The 24,589-nt window shown below is 48.2% G+C and overlaps 1 protein-coding gene across 2 annotated transcripts in view; it reads left to right on the top strand.

Annotated features, from left to right (window-relative positions):
- VWC2 (von Willebrand factor C domain containing 2) overlaps window positions 1-24,589 on the top strand; it is a 127,036-nt gene that overhangs the window by 16,861 nt on the left and 85,586 nt on the right. For both annotated transcript variants that reach the window (XR_009260627.1, XM_058725585.1), the window contains exon 3: window positions 8,419-8,548. Coding sequence is in view for 1 of the 2 variants with exons in the window: in XM_058725585.1 (XP_058581568.1) it covers window positions 8,419-8,548 (130 nt within the window). In the remaining variant the exon portion in view is untranslated. The remainder of the gene's footprint in view (window positions 1-8,418; window positions 8,549-24,589) is intronic.

The raw sequence follows: 24,589 nt of genomic DNA, 5'->3' as shown, positions 1-24,589 counted from the left end.
GAGAGAGGGAGGGAGAGAACCCAAGCAGACCCTGCATTTTCAGCCCAGAGCCCGACACAGGGCTCAAACTCGTGAACTGTGAGATCATGACCTGAGCCAAAGTCAAGAGTCAGACGCTTAAACCGACTGAGCCCCCCGGCGCCCCTGCCTTAAAAATTCTTAATATGCACCCAGCTCACTTAGCATCTGGCACTGTCTGCCATTCTGTTAGCTTCTCTCCCGTGTGTTTATGCCCTAGCTCCCTAGCCAGACTGAACACTGGGGTGAGTGGTGGGATTTTCGTCATACCTCCCCTTGAGAGTGCAGGAGTCCAGAAGGCAGGGAGCCTGGGGGGCTGACGATGGGACCTGGTGTCGCAGCCCCAGGACCCGTGTGTACATCGCCCCAAATCTGCGGGTTGGACACGTCCAGATCTTACATCTTCCATAGTTGGATTTGAAAAGAAGTTTGTCCCTTGGGTGAGTAAGGGGCCTGGATCCCCAGCTCCTTGGCACAAATCATAGCTATTTAAAGGCAAAGAGAAGAGAACGGTAAAAAAATATGCAAAAGGAAGAGTGTGGTGTGACATCTGTGCCCTAAGTCTGGGACTCGATCACTCCAGAATCTGGAGGCTGTGTTTTCTCAGCTCCAGCCGTGCACTTTGTCTTTCGGGTTCCAAACATTCGTTTACAAGCCCTGGGATCCCTTCTGTAAAGTCACTGCCTTAGTGTTCAACTCATTCTAGTGACTGTGTCTTCTCTTCCATTAGTGGATTAAATGTGGAATCCGAATCTTGATCCCTCTCTGTAGAGAGATTCACCTTTATTTCCTTGTCCTCGGGTGTGGATGTCTGATCCCTGAGCGCCTGTTCATAAGGTGCCGACCGACTCTTCCTGAGGCAACGCTGTAGATTTTTTTTTTTTTTATGTTTTTCATGATGTGCTGTCCAAGTTCATTTCAGCTCTTTCTTGAAATTTTGAAAGCTTATTTATTTTGAGAAAGAAAGAGCAAGCAGAGGAGGGGCAGAGAGAGGGAGAGAGAGAATCCCTGGTACTTGAACACAGAGCCTGACCTAGGGCTCGAACTCGTGATCTGTGAGATCATGACCGGAGTTGAAATCAAGAGTTGGACGCTTAACTGACTGAGCCACTCAGGCACCCCTAACCGTCACTTTCTTGACTCAGTCAGTATCTAGTGAGCCTGGATATTTGCACCTGCTCCGTTACCGTAACAATCCCAGATGTGATGGGGACACTGCCCTGCTCTTGAGTCACCCTGGGATGAGTTGATTACTCACCAGCAGCCTGGGATTGGGGTTCTTGGTACCAGAGACTCTGCTCCAAGCCAGCGCTCCTGGAAGAATTCAAGGGGTGTTGAAGGACGGGAAGGACCGGGAGAGAGGAAAGTAGAGGGAAATCCAGATTTCAGCGTCCCTCTTTGTTTTCATGTTAATCTCACTTTGTGTCATTGCAGAACCCAGAAGTTTGGGGGTTATTACTGGAGGACCTCTGCTGACGAGGAAACAGAGAAGCGGGGAGAAGAGGTTATTTGATGTTGAATGGCTTTCAATAAGAAAGATCTATACTCAGCTCAGCTTCTCTGTCTTCTCTGTGTTGAAATTAATTCCATGTAGGAAAACATGGGAAATCGTTCGGGGAGGCTGCTGCCTCCCATTTGTCTGCTCCTAAGGAAGCATCTGCGTTTAGCCCAGAGTTGCTCCCTAACCACCAGGAGCCAGTGCATTTATTTGGTGGCAGTGAGGTTTCATGGCACCTTCTCAAGCAGTCGGGGTAGAAAGTTCCAGATTGGAATATAGCGGTGGTTGCCATCCAGGCAACGGGATTCAGGTGACACACAGCACTGTCTGCCTCTCACACGGCCAATGGCTCTCTTTGGCAGCACAGAACAGGAGGATGCGTTTAGGCCGGATTTGAGGAAAACAGGTGCCTGCCGGTGGATGGTGAACGAATCTGCCGTGCGGGCAGGAGAGAGTAGGAGGAGGGGTCTGAAGTGAGTTTCTGCCTCCCAGAGTGGGAAGAGATTTGGGACACGGGCAGGACCAAGATTCATAATCAACGTGCTTTCTGCAATATTTCGGATCCCGGTCCTTCTCACGGTTACAGTGGTTATAATCGCAGCTACAGATCACACAAGGCAGCGCTTCGTACAGATCAGCGCCTAATTGGCACCGAGTTCATTAACGTAAGATACATGCGCTAAAGTACACGGCTGCTTATGCACAACTCGTACAGAAGTTCTCCACTCCACTTCTGTACCTGTCTGGTCGAGATCTTTGTGTACAGGGCACTTGATTGAAGCACTATCCACTTGTGTTGGCATCATTTCGCCTGTAAGAATTGTCCCACCTATAAATCATGGTTCCTGTTCCTACTTGCTTGTTTAGAAATAGGTTCAGTCTTTAGTTCACCGTCCTTCGTGCCTGTGTACGTGTGATGCAGACACGTGTGTCATTACTGAGCATTACGAGGGTCTAACTGATGATCAGTTAGTCTCAAGTTAATCTCTCTCTGGAGCCTCTGCTGTGCACGTTGTATTTATGGTCGCTTTGTTGAGAACGTGCTCAGACAGGTCTGTCCCTCCTTGCTCTGCTTCAGGTGTCAGGGTAAGTTTCTTAGATCCACTTTGAGACCTGTCATTTGCGTGAGCAGTGTTGGCCGAGGAAGCCAGGACGGCATTCCCAGACTGGAGACCCTGGATCTGAGGCTGGCCCAGGGTACGTAGCCGGCTAACAGTCTTCTAAACTACTCCCAGCTCTCACGTGTGCTCTTACCTTCCAAGAAAATGGTGGAAATGGTATTGGTCCATCTGGGTTCAGGGCTCGGACAAATGAAGGAATGCCACAGAGCTTATCTTTAGTCTCACGCCCAGTTCCTGTTGTCCTTATCCAACCCATGTTCTGTCCACTCCTGGCACATACTGGCTGCCTTGAGGATGGAGACTTTTCCTCAAATGCCCACATGTTCTTCTGGGCGATGTGTCTAAATTGCATGTGTTCATGGGGCTCCTGGGTGGCTCAGTTGTTTAAATATCCAGCTCTTTATTTCAGCTCAGGTCATGATCACAGGGTTATGGGATCGACCCCTGCATCAGGCTCTGAGCTGAACATGGAGCCTGCTTGGGAGTCTCATGGATTCGTAACCGTTACGTTGCAAAGAAGGGTATTTCTGTCACAAGGCATGCGATACGGTATGTAGGTTGTGATTTGCTAAGTAGAGGTACTGTTGTTTTAAAGTTAGGTTGGGCCTGGCGAATTGTCTTTCGGGACAAGTACAACTTTGGAAGGGGAGAAAGGGTTGCCACCTTTGACTCCTAAGCGTGCCTTGGCAGTCTGTGTTGCGGGTCGCAGATGCATTCATGCACTGGGTGGGCTGACTTCTGGTTTCTGCAGTGGGACAGAGAACAGGGGATGGCAGGTGGGGACACTGCAGCTTTGGGGGTGCTCAGACCTGGCAGCTAGAGTCAGAACAGCTGCTTGGAATGTAGTGGCGCCACGGGGCAGGCGAACCTCCCCCAGATGCTGGGATCAGCCGCCCGCCCCTGCTAGTGGCGGGGTGGGGGAGGGGCCAACTGTGAGTGTGGCACGGTGAGATGAGCCAGAAAGAGGGTCACTGTCCCCCAGAATGCCCAATGGGCCCCGATGACTGCTGAGCCAAGCCCAGTGTCAAGGTTCTTGGGATCATGGGCTGTAGCTTCCCGTCTTCTTGGTGGCCTGTCCCCTTCTCTGTCGGTGGAGGGTCCCCGTGTTTCCAGCACAGAGGATCCTGAGCAAAGGTTGCTCTCATTAGGATACCATGGACCCTCTGGTGGTGCCCGCGTGTGGGTGGGGGGTGCAGAGGCGGGGCGGTGCCTGGTTTGGGTGGGGGGGTGCAGAGGCGGGGCGGTGCCTGTGTGTGGGTGGGGGGGTGCAGAGGCAGGGCGGTGCCCGCCTTTGGGGAGGGTGCAGAGGTGGGGCCGTGTCTTTGTGGGGGTGCAGGGTGCTGGTGGGACTGACTGCAGGGAGAACAGCTGGTCTGAGTCCAGCTGGGTCCCGTCACACGCTTCCTCCATGACCCGGTGACCCTGAACTTGTGTGGCTGCATCTTCCGCTCCTGGCTGCTGAGTTCACGCAGGCAGGTGGGTTTTTGTGGTTTGCAACTTAGCAACCTTTCCTGGGCCACCTGAGCACTGTGACAGGTGTAATGAGAAGAGAGGCCTGGTCCTCCTGTGCTGTCCTTCTAGAGGAGGACGTGCGAGCTGGGGCTAGAACAGGTGGAGTTCGTACAACGGGGAGCCTTTCTTGGGTGGCAGGACTGTGCTAGTGAGGCATCGACATGCAAAGCAATGGACTCGGTCAGTTGAGGCCTGGGAGCTGTCAGTAAGTCAGCGTGCAGGGTCGAGGCAGGCCAGGCCGTCGGTGCCATGAAGTCTGAGTGTCAGTGGTCAGAGCCACACACCCAGAGAAGGGTGGAGGGGCCCAGCGGGACATCTGTGGGACGCCGGAGAGTTCTGTGAGGTGACCCCAGTCCCGGGCAGGGTCCCAGGGACTGGGGTTGGATGGGGAGCTCTGACTCAAACGGCGTGCAGGGGCTCTTGGCCCAGGTGGGACAGCAGTGGACACAGGGTCCCCTGGGGGTGCCGGTGGGGCTTGGCCATCTGCTCTGGCCAGCCTGGCTCTGTGTGGGGCTCAGGGGGGCTGTGCCCCCTGTGCAAACCTTGTCCTGGGGCTTGGGAAGGGCAAGCAGTGTAGGAGGTGAGGCCTGAGTGTGACCCACTCGCTTCCAGTGATCCTGCCTCTGAGCCTCAACTCATATGTTTGAGACACGAGCGAATCTCCCAGGAGTCGAGCCAGGATTTCTAAGTATTCTGTGATAGCAAAACTCACAGTTAAATTTTTGATAAAGTTGCAATCGGGCACTGGGGGGCTCATTCGGTTGGGGGTCTGACTTCAGCTCAGGTCATGATCTCACGGTTCGTGAGGTCGAGCCCCGCATCGGGCTCTGTGCGCTTTGTGCTGACCATGCAGAGGCTGCTTGGGATTGTCTCTCTCTCCCTCTGTTTCCACCCTTCCCCCTGCTCGTGCTTTCTCTCTCTCTCACAATAAATAAATACACTTAAAAATCAATCAATCAGTCAATCAATCAAAAGGAAAGTAGCCGCCCAGGCTGTGGGCGTCCATGGGCTCTGGCGTGGGGACACTGGGGACCCGGTGAGGTTGTGGAACGAGGAGCAGGAAGAAATACTTCACTTCCAGGCCTGCCTCGCCCGGGGTGTGCTCCCTTGTGTGGGAAGGCCGGCTCCGGTCCTGCAGCCTCTGTGACCCTCATTTTCACCTCGGTGGTCTTTCACGGAGCTCTCCTTGGGGACAGACGGGAGGCTTGATCTCCCCTTCTTTCAAATTCCTGAACCAAATGGGCTGTGTCCTGCATCCCCGCAGTGCAGCCTGGGTGGCCGTGGGGGCCAGGTCGGGCCCGTCTCTTGAGGACAGGCTCCCGTGATTCCTGATACTCTTATTCCTCTCGGACTATCCTGCCCTTAAGATGGGACCGTCCTGGCCGCTTCTGGGGGCAGGGAGCCTGGCTCCCCACCATCTACTCCACCCTGTTTGCTTTCTTATGGCTTTCGTCCCAGCCCTCCCGCTGACGGCTCCGACACACGATGAACCATGACCTGTCTCTTGCAACTCAAGGTCTCTGCTTTTAAAACGCCAGACCCTTCTCTCATCCCGCTGGCTGAGTAAATCCACCCTTGATGGGAGGATTCTACTGGCTGAAAGGGGAATTAGTGGGAGACAGAAAGTCACGAGGACAGCAGCCGTAGCAAAGAGCAAAGTCCGTCCTGGTACAAGAGGGCCTTGTGGTGCCAACAGCCTCCTGGAAAACGTGCCCTTATGTTGTTGCCAGACTGGTTGTGGCTTCCAGGGCTGTCGTGCAGCCCAGGTCAGATTGTGTCCTGGCGGATCTGAGGTTTCATCCCACACACACTCACTCATACACACACACACCCCACACTCACTCGTACACACACACACTCACTTGTGCACACACACTCATTCGTACACACACTCATACATTCACACATACTCATACACACTCTCACCCACCCCCATACTCACTTACTCATATACACACACTCTCACACCCACACTCAGTCATACACTCACACATACCTCCACACCCCCCACACTCACTCATACACCCCCCCACATACACACTCACTTGTACACACTCACTCATGCACACACTCATACATTCACACATACACACACTCTCACCTAACCCACCCCCACTCACTCATACACACACACTCGTACACACACACACCCCACACTCACTCGTACACACACACCCCACATACACACACACTCGTACACACATACACCCCACATACATACTCACTCGTACACACACACCACACACTCACTCGTACATACACTCATTTGTACACACACTCATACATTCATACATACTCATATACACCCTCACCCACCCCCACACTCACTCACTCATATACACACACACTCTCACCCACACCCACCCCCACACTTACTCGTATACACACAGACTCTCACACCCACACACCCACACTCACTCATACACTCACATACACCTCCACACCCCCCACACTCACTCGTACACACACTCATACACTCACACACATACCCACACCCACATTCACTCATACACTCACACACACTCACACACACTCACACATATGCATATTCACACTCCTGCTCACACAGATGTCCCGTGACTTCCAGCCAGGCTGGCTGTGGTCTGTCTAGTGCATGAGAAAAGCCTTTAAATTGAAATACAGGGACACCTGGGTGGCTCAGTCAGTTGAGCGTCCTACTCTTGACTTCGGCTCAGGTCACGACCTCACGGTTCATGAGATCGAGCCCTGCGCTGACAGCACAGAGCCTGCTTGGGATCCTCTCTCTCTCCCTCTCTCCCTGCCCTGCCCCCGTTCATGCACGCTTGTGCTTTCTTTAAATAGATAAAGAAACATTAAAAAAACCTTAAATATGAACTGAGCGTTTGCTTTGTGCACCAACCAGGCCATTAGGTGGAGATTTGAGCTTTTATTTCTGGCATTGGATAGACAGCGGTGAATCCGTGAGCGTTGTTGGCTTTGTCCACATCACGTGCGCCGGCTGGGTGGTGGGTGCAGCACGGTCGGTCACCTGGGGCCCCCGCCCCTGGATGCTCCACGTGTCACCTTCCCGCTCCACGATCCTTTAAGGCACGTTTCCACGTCGCGTCTGTTTCTGCATCCAAAGCTGAGTCTGCATCTGCTGTTTCTGCTTTGTCCTGGGTCAACCCAGGTGACAGATCCCCGTGTCGGGGATTTCCAGGAAAAAAATCCATCACGGTGTGGGCTGTGGCTATGGCGGGATGGGGAGCTGGGTGCCTGCAACCTTTCCAGGAATGCTATTGTGCTTGATTGGAATGATCCAGAAGGGGGAATTAGGGCCAGTGGCCACAAGTACAGCAAGGCAAGCACCAGCCCAGCACAGAGAGGGCCGCAGCTGCCCTGGGTGATGGATGGAGAGCCCCGGGGCAGGGGAGGGGAGGGGGGAGCACCTGGGCTCTCACACAAGGTCTGTCCTTGGCCAACTGCCTGTCACCTGAGCCTCAGCCTCCTGATCAGCACGCAGGGCCGTGGTGCAGGAGCAGGCACCTAGTGCTGCCGTGGGGGTTAAGTGAGGTCATATCCACACAGCTCCGGGCCGGGCCAGGTCCCTCCTCTCCTTGCCCCTTCCCCTTCCTGTCTACTCCGTGCCAACATGGGAGTGTCCCAGGCTAGCCGGGTGGCACCTGGCAGGGGTGGGGGACCTCAGCTCACCTGCATGACAATGAGGCAAGAATTCAATACGGTGAATCGTCCGTTCAACTTGGAAAGAAAGACCTGTCTTCAGAAGAAAGCTGGTAAAAAGGCACAAGGTGTGGGTCCCTAAGTCACGGCCTCTCCACACAGGGTTGAGAGGGACAGGCCAGGTGCCCCCGAAGGAGCCGGTCTCTGCTCTGGCACTCTGGTTTTGTTTCCACTTTGCAAACCACTGGGCTGCATACTTCTTTTTTTAACTTAAAAAAAAAATTTATTTGTTTTGAGAGAGACAAAGCATCCAAGTGGGAGAGGAGCAGAGAGCCAGCAACAAAGAGGGGGGGGGAGGGAGAGAGAATCCCAAGCAGGCTCCACACTGTCATCGCAGAGCCCAACGCGGGGCTTGAACTCACCAACCTCGAGATCCCGACCTGAGCCGAAACCAAGAGTTGGACGCTTAACCAACTGAGTCTCGTAGGCGCCTCTGGATAATTTTTTACATTCTTAAACCATGTCGGGGGGGCAGGGTCTTCTAAGGAAGTCTGGGGGGAAGGAAGACATGAGTCTGTATGGTAAGAAGGACAGGAGGTCTGACCCGACCGTGGGCTTGTGTTCCAGGTCTCTCCGTGTGAGCGGTGCCGCTGCGAAGCCAATGGAGAGGTGCTGTGCACAGTGTCCGCGTGTCCACAGACGGAGTGTGTGGACCCCGTGTACGAGCCTGACCAGTGCTGCCCCATCTGCAAAAATGGTAAGCGAGATGCCCGTCGACGGGGCTGCGTCCTGCACGTGTTTACCGCCTGCTTCGTGGTCCATGAAACACAAAGCTGCGTGCATGAGTGAGTTGGGATGTGTGTCCACACACCCTCGCGGGCCCAGCACGTGACCGCTGGCCCCAGGGGACAGTCAGGAGGCGTGCTGTCTCTAGTTGGGGTCGGCCCCGTGTTCTAGGGCATCGAGAAGTGCTTTGTGGAGAATTTCGATTTCCAGAGTGAGGAGAGTCGTTCATTTTAATTTAACTTTGTTTGTTCTTGCAACGCAGTTCCTCTCCTTCCAAGACAAATCAAACAGGCCGGCCGGGCTCATTTGCTTTTCATTACTAAGTGAATTAAACCAGGAGCATAATTGAATATTTTTCATAAGTAAATCAGGCAGGAAGAGAAACCCCCTCTCCGGTGAGAGCCCGTGGTAGATCAAAAGCCTCATCTGGTTTACGGAGAAGAAACGGCAGGATGTCCTTGATCATAATTTATGAAGGGACAGCGTTTCCTCATCCTGAATAACGAGAAGTACTTTGTCCCCGAAGTACTGAGTGCCGTTCTGGGTGCCGCACTGGAAGAGGGGATGTGACAGGAGGGTGTTCCCAGGGAGAGTGGGCCGAAGAGAGATGGCTCAAGAGGACAGCGTGGTAAAGCCTTTGAGCTGGAAGTGAGCGGACTCTGGCTTCATGACCACATCTTCGGGAGTTCGAGTCCCGCCCCTTCGAGAGGACTCCGGTGATCTCTGCAGGGCCCCAGGGCTTGGCCTGAGTGCTCCTAGCCACAGCCACAGATTGGCTCAGAGAGGCGAAAGCAATTCCCCAGGCCTGAGCTTATCAGGGGAGGGGCGTCGCTCTGGGGTTGTAGGCCTGAGCTGGAAGCTGTGCGATGCAGGCTTTGCAGGTGGCCGGTGGTTACACGGGGCTGTTGCCGGTGTTTGAGACGATGCTCAGGTTCTGCAGTCGTGCCAGTCAAAGCCGCGTGGGTGGTGGGGTGCCGCGATACCCTTCGCGAGGTAGACGCAGGTACCGGACTTCACCACCATGATACACGTGCAGGAGGGGGAGTCGAGTTTCTGGGGAAGGATAGTCCAGGAAGACCAAGCTCGCTGCGTTTGAGGTGGAAAGGGCCACCCTGTGGAGGCATGGTTTGCACGGCCTTTTGAACGTAAGCGGACAGCGTTAGAGCTCTTGCAGAGCGCGCTTTCCATGGGGTCGCTGTTCTGCGTGTGTTAGTCATGAAGAATGAAAACCACAGGGCATGATGCCACGAGATTCCATGCGATCGAGTGGGGTGGGGGGCGTTTGAGCACAGACTAAGCTCTTTGCAAAATCAGGTCACACGGACAGCTGCGGGGTGGGAAGGGCATCAGTGTGGCTTTCTCTGCTAGGGTTTGTTAGAACTGGCAGGAATGGAGTCGGGGTGGGGAAGGAGAGGCTGCTAGAGAGGCTGGCGGCCCTCGCTGGGGTGTGGAGTGAAGGAAACCTGCAGAGGCGTGGGTCAGTGCCTGGGGTTCGTAGGAGATGAGGGCGGCTCATCTCTAGGCTGCAGCACCAGCTCAGGGGCTGGGTGCAGGGCTGTGTACTGCACAAGTAACCTCTTGTTGAGTCAGTGCTGTTTAGTGATTGATTTAAATATGGGTTGCCCACAGATCTGGTATCTTAAGTATCTAAGATACTGTTATTTCTCTTGCCACGCACGATCTGAAACAAAGTTTTGGAGTTTGATAGGGAATCTTTGGATGTTTCTGAAAGATGAGAAGATGGGATTTCAATCTCTGAGGAATTTTCAATCCCTGAAACTTTAAAAAAAAAAAAAAAAGCTTATTTAAAGGCGCCTGGGTGGGTCAGTCAGTTAGGCATCTGACTTCAGCTCAGGTCATGATCTCTCAGTTCATGAATTTGAGCCCTGTGTCGGGCTCACTGCCATCAGCCCAGAGCCTGCTTTGGGTCCTCTGTCTCCCTCTCTCTTCACTCCTCCCCTGCTCACGTGCTCTCTCTCTCTGTCTCTCAAAAATAAACACATTAAAAAATGTTTATTTTGACAGGGAAAGAGAGTACACATGGGCACATGAGTGAGTAAGGGGCAGAGAGAGAAAGAGAGAGAGAGAGAGAGAGAGAGAGAGAGAGAATCCCAAGCAGGCTCCACGCTGTCAGCGCAGAGCCCGACTTTGGGGCTTGATCCCACGAACTGTGAGATCATGACCTGAGCTGAAATCAAGAGTCGGATGCTGAATTCACCCACTGAGCCACCCAGACACTCCATCCAACCCATGAAACTGTATAAAGGTTTAAAACCGTTTATAATGGCACAATGAACAGGTGTATACCTTTCACGATATTTACCTATCGCTAACGTTTCGCCGTTTTGCAGTATCTCTTTTGACCTCTGTCTTTATCCCTGCTTTTCCCCATGTCTGTCTGTAACCCTGTGCCATCCATACATCTCCTACTTTGTTCTTTCCCATAATGTACACCGGAGACCTTCTATTTATACCATCACCAGCGTGAAGCCTGCTGAGTAAAGTTCAAGATCTTCCTTTGCAGTTCTTTTTACTCTTAGGATTTATCCCGGTTAGGTATAGAGTCAGAGAACTATCTTTAGAAATGATCTTTTTTCAGGGGGCGCCTGGGTGGCTCAGTCGGTTAAGCGTCCAACTTCGGCTCAGGTCATGATCTCGCAGTCTGTGAGTTCAAGCCCCGCATCGGGCTCTGTGCTGACAGCTCAGAGCCTGGAGCCTGTTTCGGATTCTGTGTGTCCCTCTCTCTCTGCTCTTCCCCTGCTTGCATCTCACTCTCTCTCTCAAAATAATAAATACACATTAAACAAAAGAAATTATCTCTTTTTTCACCTCCATGACATGGATTTTAATTTTTTTTAATGTTTGTTTTGTTTTTGAGACTGAGAGAGACAGAGCATGAGCAGGGGAGGGGCAGAGAGAGAGAGGGAGACCCAGAATCTGAAGCAGGCTCCAGTCTTCCAGCTGTCAGCACAGACCCCGACGCGGGCTCGAACCCACAAACCGTGAGATCGTGACCTGAGCCAAAGTCGGATGCTTAACCGACTGAGCCCCCCAGGCGCCCCCTTGACATGGATTTTATAACTGAAAGTTTGTACCTCTGGAACCCCTTCACCTATCTCTCCCAACTCCCCACCCCGCCCCTGTGGCAGTCGCAGTGTGTTTTTGAACCAATTCCTTATTGGTGTGCGTATGTTAAAATTTGAAGGATTCTTACTTTGAGAGACAGCATGGAATGGAATAAAGCAGGATTTGGGGATGGTGTATTCGAGAGTCTTAGAAGGAGCAGAAATATGCTTTTTAAAACCAGATTCAAGTAGGATTACAGATTCTAGAAGGATTTGTATTAAAAGGTTTTGATCCAATTATGTCAGAACGTCAACAGCTTTTTTATTTTCAGGCATACAAGTAGGAAGAAATTTAAATGTGCCTAATCGTATAAATGCTAGTAAGTTTTGCTATACCATATTCTCCAGATAGAATGTGGTTTTTCAGCCACCAATGGCCATAGGGTATTCTGACCTTCACAGATTAAATGGCGTTTGACATTCCTAGCAAAAAATTGACTTGAGAAATAAAGAGTTTCTAGTGAGCATGAGTTCTCTGTAATCATTGACCGAGATTAGTGAATAATTTAGAGTTCATCCCTGCCACGCACACACATAAAACAATGTTTTTGTAAGAAAAGATTACACGTGGAATCCCAGATTCTAGGACATCAAAAACAATGCATGGGGCTCCCAGGTGGCTCAGTCGGTTGAGCATCTGACTTCGACTCAGGTCATGACCTGATGGTTTGTGAGTACGAGCCCCACATCAGGCTCTGCGCTGACAGCTCAGAGCCTACTTAGGATCCTCTCTTCCCTTCCTTTTCTGCCCCTCCCCTGCTTGCCCCTCCCCCGCAAAAATAAACATTAAAAAAATATATTAAAAAACCAGCACCTTATACAAAATTCAATGCTTGGATAGACATAGCTTGGATGGAATAAGGAAGGTTTTAAGTCTTGATCTCAGTAAACAGGCCTTTACTCTGCATACTCTAATGTTTTGACCTATCGCCTTAAATACCTCCTTCTCCCGACAGAAGGAAAATTACAGTTGAGTTGCAAGCTGTCAAAGTCACTTCGTCAAGGGAGCAAAAGTTTGAAACCTGGAATGCATGGGGTATAAATAAATGATCACAAATCAAGTGCACTTAATATATTCACTTTGGTGACTTGTGTAGATCAATCTCCCAAGGATTTTCTTTTGATAAAATGGTTTGGGTGGCGCTGCGTTTTTTTCTCCCCGCTGTTCGCAGTGATACAAACAGTGAATATTATTTATACGGACTTTCAAGATGTCAGGTGTGCTCTGGTAACAGGCGCACTTCACAGATGAGGTTCACAGCACTCGTTCCAGTAAAGCCCCTTTGTCTCAGACACTTGCCACATTGGAGATCGGGAGACTCTGTTCTGCACCTGTGTGCTCCCCTACAGGCATGCAAGCGGGGCATGACCTTGACTCTGGGCCTTGTTAGGATCAGTTCTGATTGTCTGAAGGGGAAGAACATATCCGAGGTAGTACAACATACTTCCAGGAGCATAAAGCCCTGAGTACAAAGGTGGTATATCTCGCTGGAGTATCCGTGCTTCTGAAAATACAGTTGACCCTTGACTGACACAGGTTTAAACTGTGGGTCCACTTGCATACAGATGTTTTCCCAGTAAACATAGGACAGTTCTATAAATGTGTTTTTGCTTCCTCGTGATTTTCTTAACATTTTCTCTTCTCCAGCTAACTTCAGGAGTATGACATTTAATACATACAGCATTTTAATCAACTCCTTGTGTGATCTATCAGTAAGACTTCTGGTCAACCTGTAGGCTGTGAGTGGTTAAGTTTTGTGGGGGGGGAGTCAAAAGTCATACAGAGATTTGTGACTGCACAGGGGTCAGTGCCCTAAACTCCTGCACTGTTCCAGGGTCGACTAGTTTTTTGCAACCGTATTTCCACGAGAAAATAAATATGGCTTTTGGGGGGGGAAGGAAATGAAAACTTTTATAAAATTTTTAAGAAAAATACTGAGACTTTAAATGATTGGAGGCACTTTTGTGAAAATGTTGTGAGAAGCACTAAGAATTAGTTATTTTTTCTCCCATGTATTTCAGAGAGTAGGAAAAGATCTTGATTAAACCACATGTAGTGAGTTGGACAGAACTGAATGGTGTGTGTGTGTGTGTGTGTGTGTGTGTGTGTGTGTGTGAGAGAGAGAGAGAGAGAGAGAGAGATACTCATACCAAGATCCTTCTTACAAGGAAAAACCTATCATTTGGCCTCACCATTGAATCTTTCCAAAATCTTTACCCAAAAAATAACACCAATCTTACGGAAATACTTTTAAAGTGTTTCACTATTTAAAGATAAATGATTTTGTCCATTAAAAATATAAAGGAAACTACAAATATCAGAATTAATACTTGATACAGAGTTGTTGTACAAAATAAATATGTAAAAATCAGTGGTCTTTCTATATACCAGCAGCAAATAGAAATGAATTAAAAGGTAGTCTTTCAAATAACATCATGAATATTAAATACCTAGAGGTAAATCTAACACAATATGGCAAGATTGCCATGGTTAAAAATGTTTTTTTAGGGGCGCCTGGGTGGCTCAGTTGGTTAAGCATCTGACTTTGGCTCTGCGGTTCATGAGTTCAAGCCCCGCGTCAGGCTCTGTGCTGAAAGGTCAGAGCCGGGAGCCTGCTTCAGATTCTGTGTCTCCTTCTCTCTCTGCCCCTCTCCGACTTGTGTTCTGTCTCTCTCTGGGTCTCTCAAAAATAAACGTTAAAAAATTTTTTGAAATATTTTTTAAAATTTTATTTATTTTGAGAGAGATAGAGACAGAGAGAGCAAGGGAGAGGCGGAGAGAATCAAAGAGAGAGAATCCCCAGCTGACTCCGTGCTGACAGCACAGAGCCTGACATGGGGCTTGATCTCACGAACCGTGAAACCGTGACCTGAACTGAAATCAAGAGTCAGACGCTTAACGACTGAGCCCCCCAGGCGCCCCGCCACAGTTAAAAACCTTAAAGCTTTATTGAGAGAAATGAAAAAAGGCCTAAGTAAATGGAAGGATGTACCATGTTCATAACTGGAAGAGTCAGTAATGTAAAAACGTCAGCCTGCCTCAAATTTAGCTATTGGTTCAGCAGAATTCCGGTAAAAAAGCCCAGTGGTGTCTGTGCGCGTGTGTGGATATTACCAAACCGATTCTCAAATCCACACGGGAATGGAAATGTTAAAGAGTAGCCAGGGAAATACTGAAGGAGAACCACAAAAGCTGGAACAGGTACACGGTGAACGTAATGAACATACCAAAGATAAAAAGACTGACAAATGAGAGCGGGATAGAATCAGAAAAGACCCAGAAATAAAGACCAGGAGATTATGCTGATACCGCAGCACTGTGGGGAATCGTTCCAACAAACGGTGCTAGGTTGATTGGGTGGAAGGTAGGAGGGTACCTTGCCTTTTGCGTCACACTGTTGAAAAAAAAATTCCAAATAGCATTTAGATAGGCAAGTTAAAATAGTAATACTCTTAGAGAGGAAAACATAGGAGACCGTCTTTATGATTTTGAGCAGGGAAAGATTAACTTAAGAGAACACTCAAAATATTCACCACGATGAAAGGATGGGTAAATTGGACTTTGTTAAAATTAAGAAAGGCCGTTCATCAAACAACACTTCTTAAGCCAGGCCAAAGCAGCCCATATATTTGGGGGGAAATGGAATATATCTTTCTGATAAATGACTAAACAATTCCAACACATAGAAACCAAGTGGAGAGATAAAAAAGAGAGGAAAAAGGTGATGGGGATTCGCAACTCTTTGGACCTCAGTGTCCTTCTCCTCCTTCCACTGATCAGAGAGACAAGTCTTGTCCCCGAGGCTTGCATACTGAGCTGCTGTCCCCCTCATCTACTTCCATAACATTGCAGCTGTGTGACAGGGCCTACTTCTAGAGCAGACATGAGAGGGGAAAAAACTTGGATCTGTTTTAGTGGAATTAAATTAGTGTGAATCCACAGTAGACTGTGATAAATTCAGGTGCGTATTTGAATTCTTCGAACACTAATTAAAATCAACAAAGGAACTCAACATAGCCCACTAAAAATATTTATCTAACGTGAAAAAGGCAGTCAGGGAGAAACAGAGGAATACAAAGCCAGGAAACTGGCGGGTGGCTTCGGATGCACTTACCCTGTCCGTAGTCGAGCTCCCCACACACAACCGCCGTTTGATTTTTTCCTCGCTTGTGCTATAGATACCTCTCTGTCTCCTTCAAGTGTTGCTTATCCTTGTCATTCTAGACTCTTCCTTTTGATGATTCAGCTTCCCGGGACCTGGGGCTGCGAATGCAGGGAGAACAGAGGTCACTGGGTGCCTGCGGGTCTCCTGCACCTACAGTGCTCTGCAGGGATCCCAGGCTCCAGGATACACCTTTCACCCAGCTGAACCATGGTGGGCATCAGAATTGCCTCCAGGACTTGCTAAAACATGGACCAGTTGGGCTCCACCCCCAGAGTTCCTGATCCGGAAGGTTTGGCCTGGGGTCTAAGAATTTGCATTTGTTTTTAAAATTTTTTAAGTTTTTATTTATTTTGAGAGAGAGAGAGAGAGAGAGAGAGAGAGCACATAAGCAAGGGAGGAGCAGAGAGAGAGAGAATCCTAAGCAGCCTCTGCACTGTCAGCACAGAGCCCGACTCAGGGCTCAAACTCACGAACCGTGGCATCACCACCTGGGCGGAGATCAAGAGTCTGATGCTTAACCGACTGAGCCACCCAGGCACTGTGAGAATTTGCATGTTTTTAAAGCTTTACACTCATTCTGGGGCTTGAACTCCCGACCCAGAGATCAAGAGCCGCCATGCTTCTGGGTGTTTCTGTTGCTGCCAGTGTGGAGACCTCCCTTCAAGAACCACCTGTTTCAGACACAACGTTTTTTTCTCTCCTTTGATATGTCCTCCTGGTCAAGGGTAAGGAGAAAGAAGCACACAGAGGACCTGTGAGGTTTTAGACACGAATGAGATCATTCGGAGAATTGGATGCATTTCCGGATGCATTCTTTTACACTTGGTGTTTCTCTGGACATTTTAGAGTTTCTGGAAATATATAACACGTAGTAATATTTTACACATTGAAACATCGGGGCAGAGAGAAACGACCGCATGGCAAGTCAAAAGGCTGCCCCGATCTGTGGTCTCCACCTGCTGACGCATGTGCCCCTGCAGGTGGACAGCAGGTTCGACTCTGAGCTTCCCAGCAGCCGAAGCAAGAGCGAGAAGGGTAATAAATCTGACCTGCCAAGAGGGATACGCCACAATGCTGCTTTTCAGAGGAAGTGACTTCCTAGTGAACAATTTGCTGGAGAATGATCCATAAATGAATTTTTTTTTACAAATGTCCCAAGTTCTATTCAAAGAATGATCCATAAATGAATTTTTTTTACAAATGTCCAAGTTCTATTCAAAGAATGATCCATAAATGAATTTTTTTACAAATGTCCAAGTTCCATTCAAAGAATGATCCGTAAGTGATTTTTTTTTTACAAATGTCCAAGTTCCATTCAAAGAATGATCCATAAGTGAATTTTGTTTTTTACAAATGCCCAAGTTGCATTCAACTTCTGTCAGCATTTCCCAGCATAGCTCAAAATGACCAGAGTGCCAACATGCCTTCTGTTTTGCCTACATTCTGGTGCTGTGGGAATAACGAGTCGGATGGCATGCCATTAATCCTCATAAAGCCCAGTGAGCATCAATTATTTATTCTGGAGGGAAGCTTTTGGACGTCCCCTGGCGTTTCTCCTCACTCCCTTACCTAACACTCTGGGTTTGAGGTTGTACCTTCCAGGCTCAGATTCTCTGGGTCATCAGAGAAACCCCAATCCCTCCTGGGTCTTCTCCTTTCTGACAAGTTAGGGAAAGAGGAGGGACGGAGAGGGGGTGTGTGCTTGACTTCAGGAGCTTACTTCGCTTCCACTCCTCCTGAGACCTTTGCATTAGCAGCTCTTCTTTGTAAATTTGAGAGCAGCTTGAAAGGACACTTTGGTTTGTAAACATTGGGACAGAATCTCATCTGTAAGGTGAATAAACCAAGCCAGACGCAGACCGGCCCACAGTGGTTGCTACCTGATTATTATGAAGAATTGTTTTTCTGAGTTAAGTATGCGGTACTTGTAAACTTCTAGACAGAAAGTGTATGATAGCAGATTTAAAAAAAAAAAAAATTGTTTAATTTTTGGTATGTTTCCTAAAGTCGGACTGAACTGCATTTGGTCATCAATTTCAGAGAAAGCAGGGACTCGGGTCACAAACTAGTGTCCACCAGGTTTGGCCATTTCTCCTTTACATGGTACCTTTGATCTTGCTGAGGACCAGACCTGGTGTCCCTTTTTTGTATCCCTTCTTGGTGCAGACATGTGTTCAACTGTCCTCACCTGGTAAACCTTCTCTGGCCTGCTTTTTTTATTTTTGTTTTTGTTTTTTTTAATGTTTATTTATTTTTGAGAGAGAGACAGAGTGTGAGCAGGGGAGGGATGGAGAGAGGGAGACACAGAATCTGAAACAGGCTCCAGGTTCCGAGCTGTCCACACAGAGCTCTTCGCGGGGCATGAACCCAAGAACCTTGAGACCATGAGCCGAGCCAAAGTTGGATGCTTAACCGACTGAGCCCCCCAGGCACCCCTCTCTGGCCTGCTTCTTACAGAAAGTTAATTTCACTGTTGCTTCTCCAAAGCCACAGCTCCTAATCACTTTGAAGTCTGATGTAAGAATTGGGGAGACACCATACTTAAATATGTTCTTTTGTTGAATAATTGGCTCTTCTTTCAGATTATTGGAGAGAAGCGTGTGTGTGTGTGTGTGTGTGTGTGTGTGTGTGTGCGTGCGCCCCTGTGTGTGTTGCTTTTATGAAACCTTGAGTCAATTCCTATTTATTTTACTGCAGACCCAAAGATGAGGCAAGTTATGGTGCCTGCCTGTAATGAGCTCATAGTGTAGAGGGGACGTTGTCCTGTAAATAACTTGCGTCTGCTACTTTGCTTGGATTTATGATGACCACGGCGAGGGAGAGGGGAAAACCTGAGTGAGACTGCAGTAAACATGACCGTGTGCGTGCCCCTTATTTGTTTTTGAATCATTTCATTTGGATAAATTCCCAGTAGTGAGATGATCAGGTCAAAGGTTTGGAACATTTTTACGATTGTGATGCGTATCATCACGTTGTTTTACAGAAGGTCGTGCACGTGAGCAAAAGCTTCTGGTTTTGTGATAACCTTGCTAAACCTTTTGTTAATTTAATTTATAGAAATTGTTGCTTATTGTTTTTAATAGCGGGCACCTAAACCCTGAAATGTCTCCTGGCATTTTTTTCCGCAATGTGTTATGCTTTGCTGCCTTCTTAACAAGATCGCTTTGAACAGGATTTAAATGGTTCTGAAAGTCATCGATGTGAGGAGTTCTTGCCCTGCCCGGTAATCCAGTGAGGTGTCCAGAGTAGAAGCTTGATCAAGTAACTTGATTTCTCTGCACCCTTTTTGTACCTGTGTAATGGACACATGGCTACATATGTGGATATCTTGTAACAGTTACGTCACATGATGGGTTTAGAAGTGGTCATAATACTGACTGATCCTCACTGTGTGCTACAGGAGATACATTGGCAGAAGGAAAGAGTTCTGGAAACACAGATCCTGTGAGGGAACCAGGACCCCCCCCACCCCCACCCCTGCCGCTCCTGAGCTGAGAAGCACATGGGAGAGGAGGGAGGAGCACTCTGGGGGCTCTAGAAGCAGGAGGTACCAAGAGTTGAGGTCCTGGGCAGGAGCCAAGGCACCCGGTTAGGGGCTGGGATAGTCCCACAAGCCTTGGAGGTAGGAGAGAGCTGGGGCACAGACGAGCTCACCAAGAACCTTGCTGCCACATGCGAGGTCAGATTAAGTCCCAAGGCAGTGAGGTGCCCGAGAAGAGTCTTTAGGACGGAAGTGGCACAAATTTATTTATTCATTTATTTATTTATTTATTTATTCATTCATTTATTTGGCACAAATATATTTAAACTGCAGCATTCATTCTGGGTGTGGGGCTGGGAACCCTTGGAAAAGGACGTAGTAGGCTCCATTGGAAGACAAAGGCTTTGCTCAGCATTTCAAGTGGTCAAGTGAGACTAAATGTTTTGAAGCCGCAGTGTGGAAATCCTGGCTTTGGAGCTAAGCAGATGTGACTTCCCAGGTGAATCCCTGTCCCCTTGTTTAATTTTCTTAGCGACTTCCGTTTCTTCCCCTGCAGATGGGGGGACAACCCGTAGGTGCCCTGCAGGGTTGGCGTGAGGGTTGAACACATCAACACGTTCCACGGAGCGAAGGCTCAGGACTGTTTGCGGCCTCCTAGAGCCCCACGTCCGGTTGTAACTCTAAAAAGTAAAGCCATCGCCAGATTGTTTTGCACGGAGCCCCGGAAGCTGTACCACAAGCTCGGCTGTAGTTTCCTGGCCTTAGAAGAGGTTAGGTTTCCAGTGGTGCCTCACAGGCAGGGCCCTCTGCCCTCTAGAAGATGATCCATTCATAGTCCTTGGCCATTATTCATCTGCTAAAAGCTGCTTGGTCATTAATATGGTGGCCTAAAATATTCCCAGCCCGTGTCCTCAGCAAAAGGGAAATCAATTGTCACAATATACAATAAAGCCATTCATTCCAAAGCAGGCAGATATCTTCACCACATCCATGGCGTGATCAATGGCTCCATTACCAGAGGTGGCTTGAACCGCATCCAGAACGCTTACATGGGATGCATTCTGGTAGAAATAGGCTGACATTGTGAGGATAAGGAGCCCCGTGGATGGCTTCCCTAATCCGTCTCCGTCTCCAGGAGAATGAGCCAATGAATATTCTCTGCGAGGGCTTCCAGCGGGTGCACGAGGGGATATAAAATACTCTCTTTGTTGATCAGTAGACACATTCTGCTCTTTCGCTAACAGAAAACCCACACGTTTTATTTGTCTTTCAGGAAGATAAACTTCAGGTATAAAAGAGCCCATTACCCCAGGAGGGAGCCATAAACCACCAGTTCTGAAAATTGTATCTCATCTTTTCCAAAACAAATGCCTTCACTTAAGAGGGGTTGCAATTTGGTAACCCTGACAGCTGTGTACGGAATTTATCTTTAATCACATTTGCGGAGAGTCTACTAAAAGCACATCAGCCATCATGGAGTAAAGCATTATCAGATGGGAGAAAAATATCACCAGTTCTTTAATGAGAAGCAATCAGATGTCATAGATCATAAGAAATGTAGGCCCCTGAAGAGACGGTCTGTATTTTAACCTGTGTTGTGACTCGAATGCTCTGAACATCGGCCGGGGGGGGGACAGTAGCCATTGTTTGAACAACTCTGTGGTCACGTGAGGAGCGGACCACGGTAGGTATATTTTAGATTCCACCCTCGAGAACTCCCAAATGCTGGTGCGTTTGCATGCAGGTCACCTCTGCGAGAAAAGGCTACGGTGTGTGGGTGGCCATGGAAAGGCTGACAGAGATGCTTCTGACTGTTGGAACAGTTCCTCAAAAGCGTTCAGAGTCCGTGGTGCCGAATTCAGGTATGGACCGGGCCAGGTGACTTAGAGGGCACTAGAGGGCTAACATTCGATTATTCTTTGGGACTAATGCATAAATGTCTCCAAGGTCATTATTCAGCAGTCCGCTTTGGGTGCACAGAAAGAACAGTGTTCTTTGCTCTGTCAATTCACAGGTTTTCTTGTCTTTCCCATTTTCTAGCGTTAAGTCATTTTATAAATTAACAAGATAATCGCTTAAAACGAAAGTACGCAGTTATTCTTTGCAGAGCCACAGACAGAAGGCCCCCTGTCACCTCCCACTCATGCAGACCGAGAGACACATAAAAGCTGGGCAGGGGGATCTGAGAATCCCCAAGACAGCCTGGAGCCCTTGGCAGGCTTGCTGGCTTCGGTTCCAGCCACCGCGGCTGCTGACGGTTCCACCGAACACATCTGGGCCTCACTTTGCTCATCTCTAAAAGGAACCAGATCAGGGGCGCCTGGGTGGCTGAATCGGTTAAGCGTCCGACCCTTGGTTTCCTCTCAGATCACGATCTCACGGCTTCTTCGTGGGCTCGAGCCCCAAATCAGGCTCTGTGCTGGCAGTGCTGAACCTGCTTGTGATTCTCTCTCTGCCCCTCTCTCTCCCACTTTCACTGTCTCTGTCTCTCTCCAAATAAATACACTTAAATAAGGAAACAGATCAAATGGTATGTATACACACACATGTACCTTTAGAAAATTTTAAAACTTCTATTATTTAAATCAGAGGAAATGCCTTAGCACATAAAATAAATGTGATTGATACAGTTGACCCTTGAACAACACGGGTTTGAACTGCACACTTAAGAGATTTTCTTTCAATAAACATGGTATAGGACTCTAATGCCTTTTCTCTTCCTTTTAATTTTCTTTTTTTTTTTTTAATTTTTAATGTTTATTTTTGAGAGAGAGAGAGAAACAGAGAGAGAGCAAGGGAAGGTCAGGGAGAGAGGGAGACACAGAATCCGAAGCAGGTTCCAGGCTCTGAGCTGTCAGTACAGAGCCCAACATGGGGCTTGAACACAAAAACCGCGAGATAGTGACCTGAGCCGAAGTCGGACGTTCAACCGACCCAGCCACCCAGGTGCCCCATCTTCCTTATAATTTTCTGAAAAACATTTTCTTTTCCCTGGCTTACTTTATTATAAGAATACAGTATATACTACATATAACATACAAAATATGCATTCATCAACTGTTCATGTCATTTGGTCAGGCTTTGGGTCAACAGTAGGCTCTTTGTAGTCAAGTTTCAGGAAAGTCAAAAGTTATATGCAGGTTTTCGACTGTGTGGATTGTCCATGCCCATGACCTCCATGTTGTTTAAGGGTCAACTGTATTTAGAAAAAGTGTGGCACATTTCCCCCTGAAAACCGCAAATTCATTTATCTCCTAGCAGTTAGATTTTTGGAGCCCTCTCAGTGGCCCCTTGGAAGGAAAGGCTCAGTGCCCACACAGCTTCCCAGCTTGTCCACAGAGCACCCCCGCCCCGTCTCCCTCTACCTGCCTTCCCCGTGGTGAATGTACACAGACCTGTGGGCACATTCCTACCCCTGCTTTTCCCTGGTTGCTCAGTTCAGCTGAAATGCCTTGCAGCCCTTCTGGAAGAAGCAAAACCCATCTGTCTTCAAGGACCAGTGCCAAAGCTCCTTACCGGCCTGTTCTCAGGCACCCCTCCCCGGCATCCACCACCCTGAGGAGCCATCCTTTGTTGGCCTGGTCTTTCCCAAATGGCAGTGGACAGCCCCAGGGCTAGGGGACAGAACTTGCTCATTTCATACTCCATTTTCCCCTGCGATGCCCACAGGTGGGGATGGCTGGGCAGACGAAAAAGTAAAATATAACGTTTCTTGATTATGTATCCCCAAGGTCTTGATCTCATCTAACTAAAGTAAACTGAGGGAGACCAGCTGCCCATCCTTGCTTTGAGAGAATTACTGACCATACCATGCTTCTAGAAACCCTGGGAGGAAATTTTGTCTCTTTAGCTCTTATGAATACTTTACTGACCCTTGACCCCATGTCTTCTCTGGGCTCTGAACCATCTTGAATGCCAGAAACATCTCTCATGAAACGGCTTCAATCCCCAGGCTCCATGAAATGATTATCACCCAGGCAGCCTGACGTTCATTATCTCAGATAAGAGCTGCAGAATAATGAAGATATTGAGTTATTCCCTCCAGGCCCCATGAGTAATGAAAAGCCTGAAGGAAGGGCTCATTCATTAAGATTTTATAAGCAGGGGAGAATAAAAAGATACTTGTTTTCAAGAAATCCATTTTTGTCCAGTCTAGTCTTAACATTAGAAGAACTTTGTAGAGAATGTAAATGTATTTAAAAAATAATAATAATTAAAAGGAAATCCAGTGCCTGTTAGAAAGGGGTCTTTTACCTACTGGTGAAATGTTGACAAATTCTAACCAGCCTGATGAGAAGTTGGTTTTTGTTTTGTGTTCTGAAGGAATGTAAGTATGTTTAATGCATATGTTGAGATGCAAGTAAAGTTCACCTCATTGGAATTAACTCTTCTCCATGACTTAAGCTGACAGTGCCTTTACGGTTTCTAAGTCAACTGGAAGACATCAATCATTTGAAATTACCAAAAAGATGAAAATTGACAACCCTACCCCGAAGAAGCAACACAAGCCTAGTCTCATAAGTACATGTAGAAGTCTGGCACTATAGGGGATCCTGAGAATGTGCTTGGTGTGCACAGAAATGAGCCATCCCAGAGCCTGGAGCTGAGCGTGGACCTCTCCTGTTTTGCAACTAATCATTTTATTAGCAATGAGCTAAAAGAGAGAGGGAGAGAGAGAGGAAGGAAAAGAATGAAATTATAAAGAAAGGGAGCATTTAGCAAATAGTATTGACTTTCTGTTTCTCGAGACTACTGATAATGGACTTGTAATTTTCACAAACTTGGTCTAGTTGCTGATGGGGCCACAGTGAATTCACTGAACAGATACAGAAAAACTGGGACACAGAAATCTGCTTAAGAAACCATCGCTTCCAGTTCAGAAGTTAGTAGTAATTTTAAGAAGACTGTCTAAAGACAGTGATTTCACATGTGTGATGATAGAAGGTATGCTTACCTGTGCATCTCTGAACCATGAATTCTCATGGAGAGCTCACTTACTCTGGGTGAACACCACCCATTTTCCATTGCAGGGTTTTTATAGTCGTACAAAAGGTAAACCAACAGCTGGCAATGTGTTGTCTCCAATAGCAGAAGAAAAACACACCAAAAAAATTAAATAATGTCCCTTTTCTATCAGTTTCTCCTATGCTTCAGATAGAAAATCAATTCAGAACAAAAACAAAGTGAGGGTTTTGTTTGTTTGTTTGTTTGTTTTGTTTCATTTTGTTTTGTTTGAAATT

This window comes from Neofelis nebulosa, chromosome 4 (genome assembly GCF_028018385.1).
Source record: "Neofelis nebulosa isolate mNeoNeb1 chromosome 4, mNeoNeb1.pri, whole genome shotgun sequence".
Lineage (NCBI taxonomy): Eukaryota > Metazoa > Chordata > Mammalia > Carnivora > Felidae > Neofelis > Neofelis nebulosa.
The sequence above is the reverse complement of the archived record's forward strand: the minus strand, read 5'-3'. Positions and strand labels throughout refer to the sequence as shown.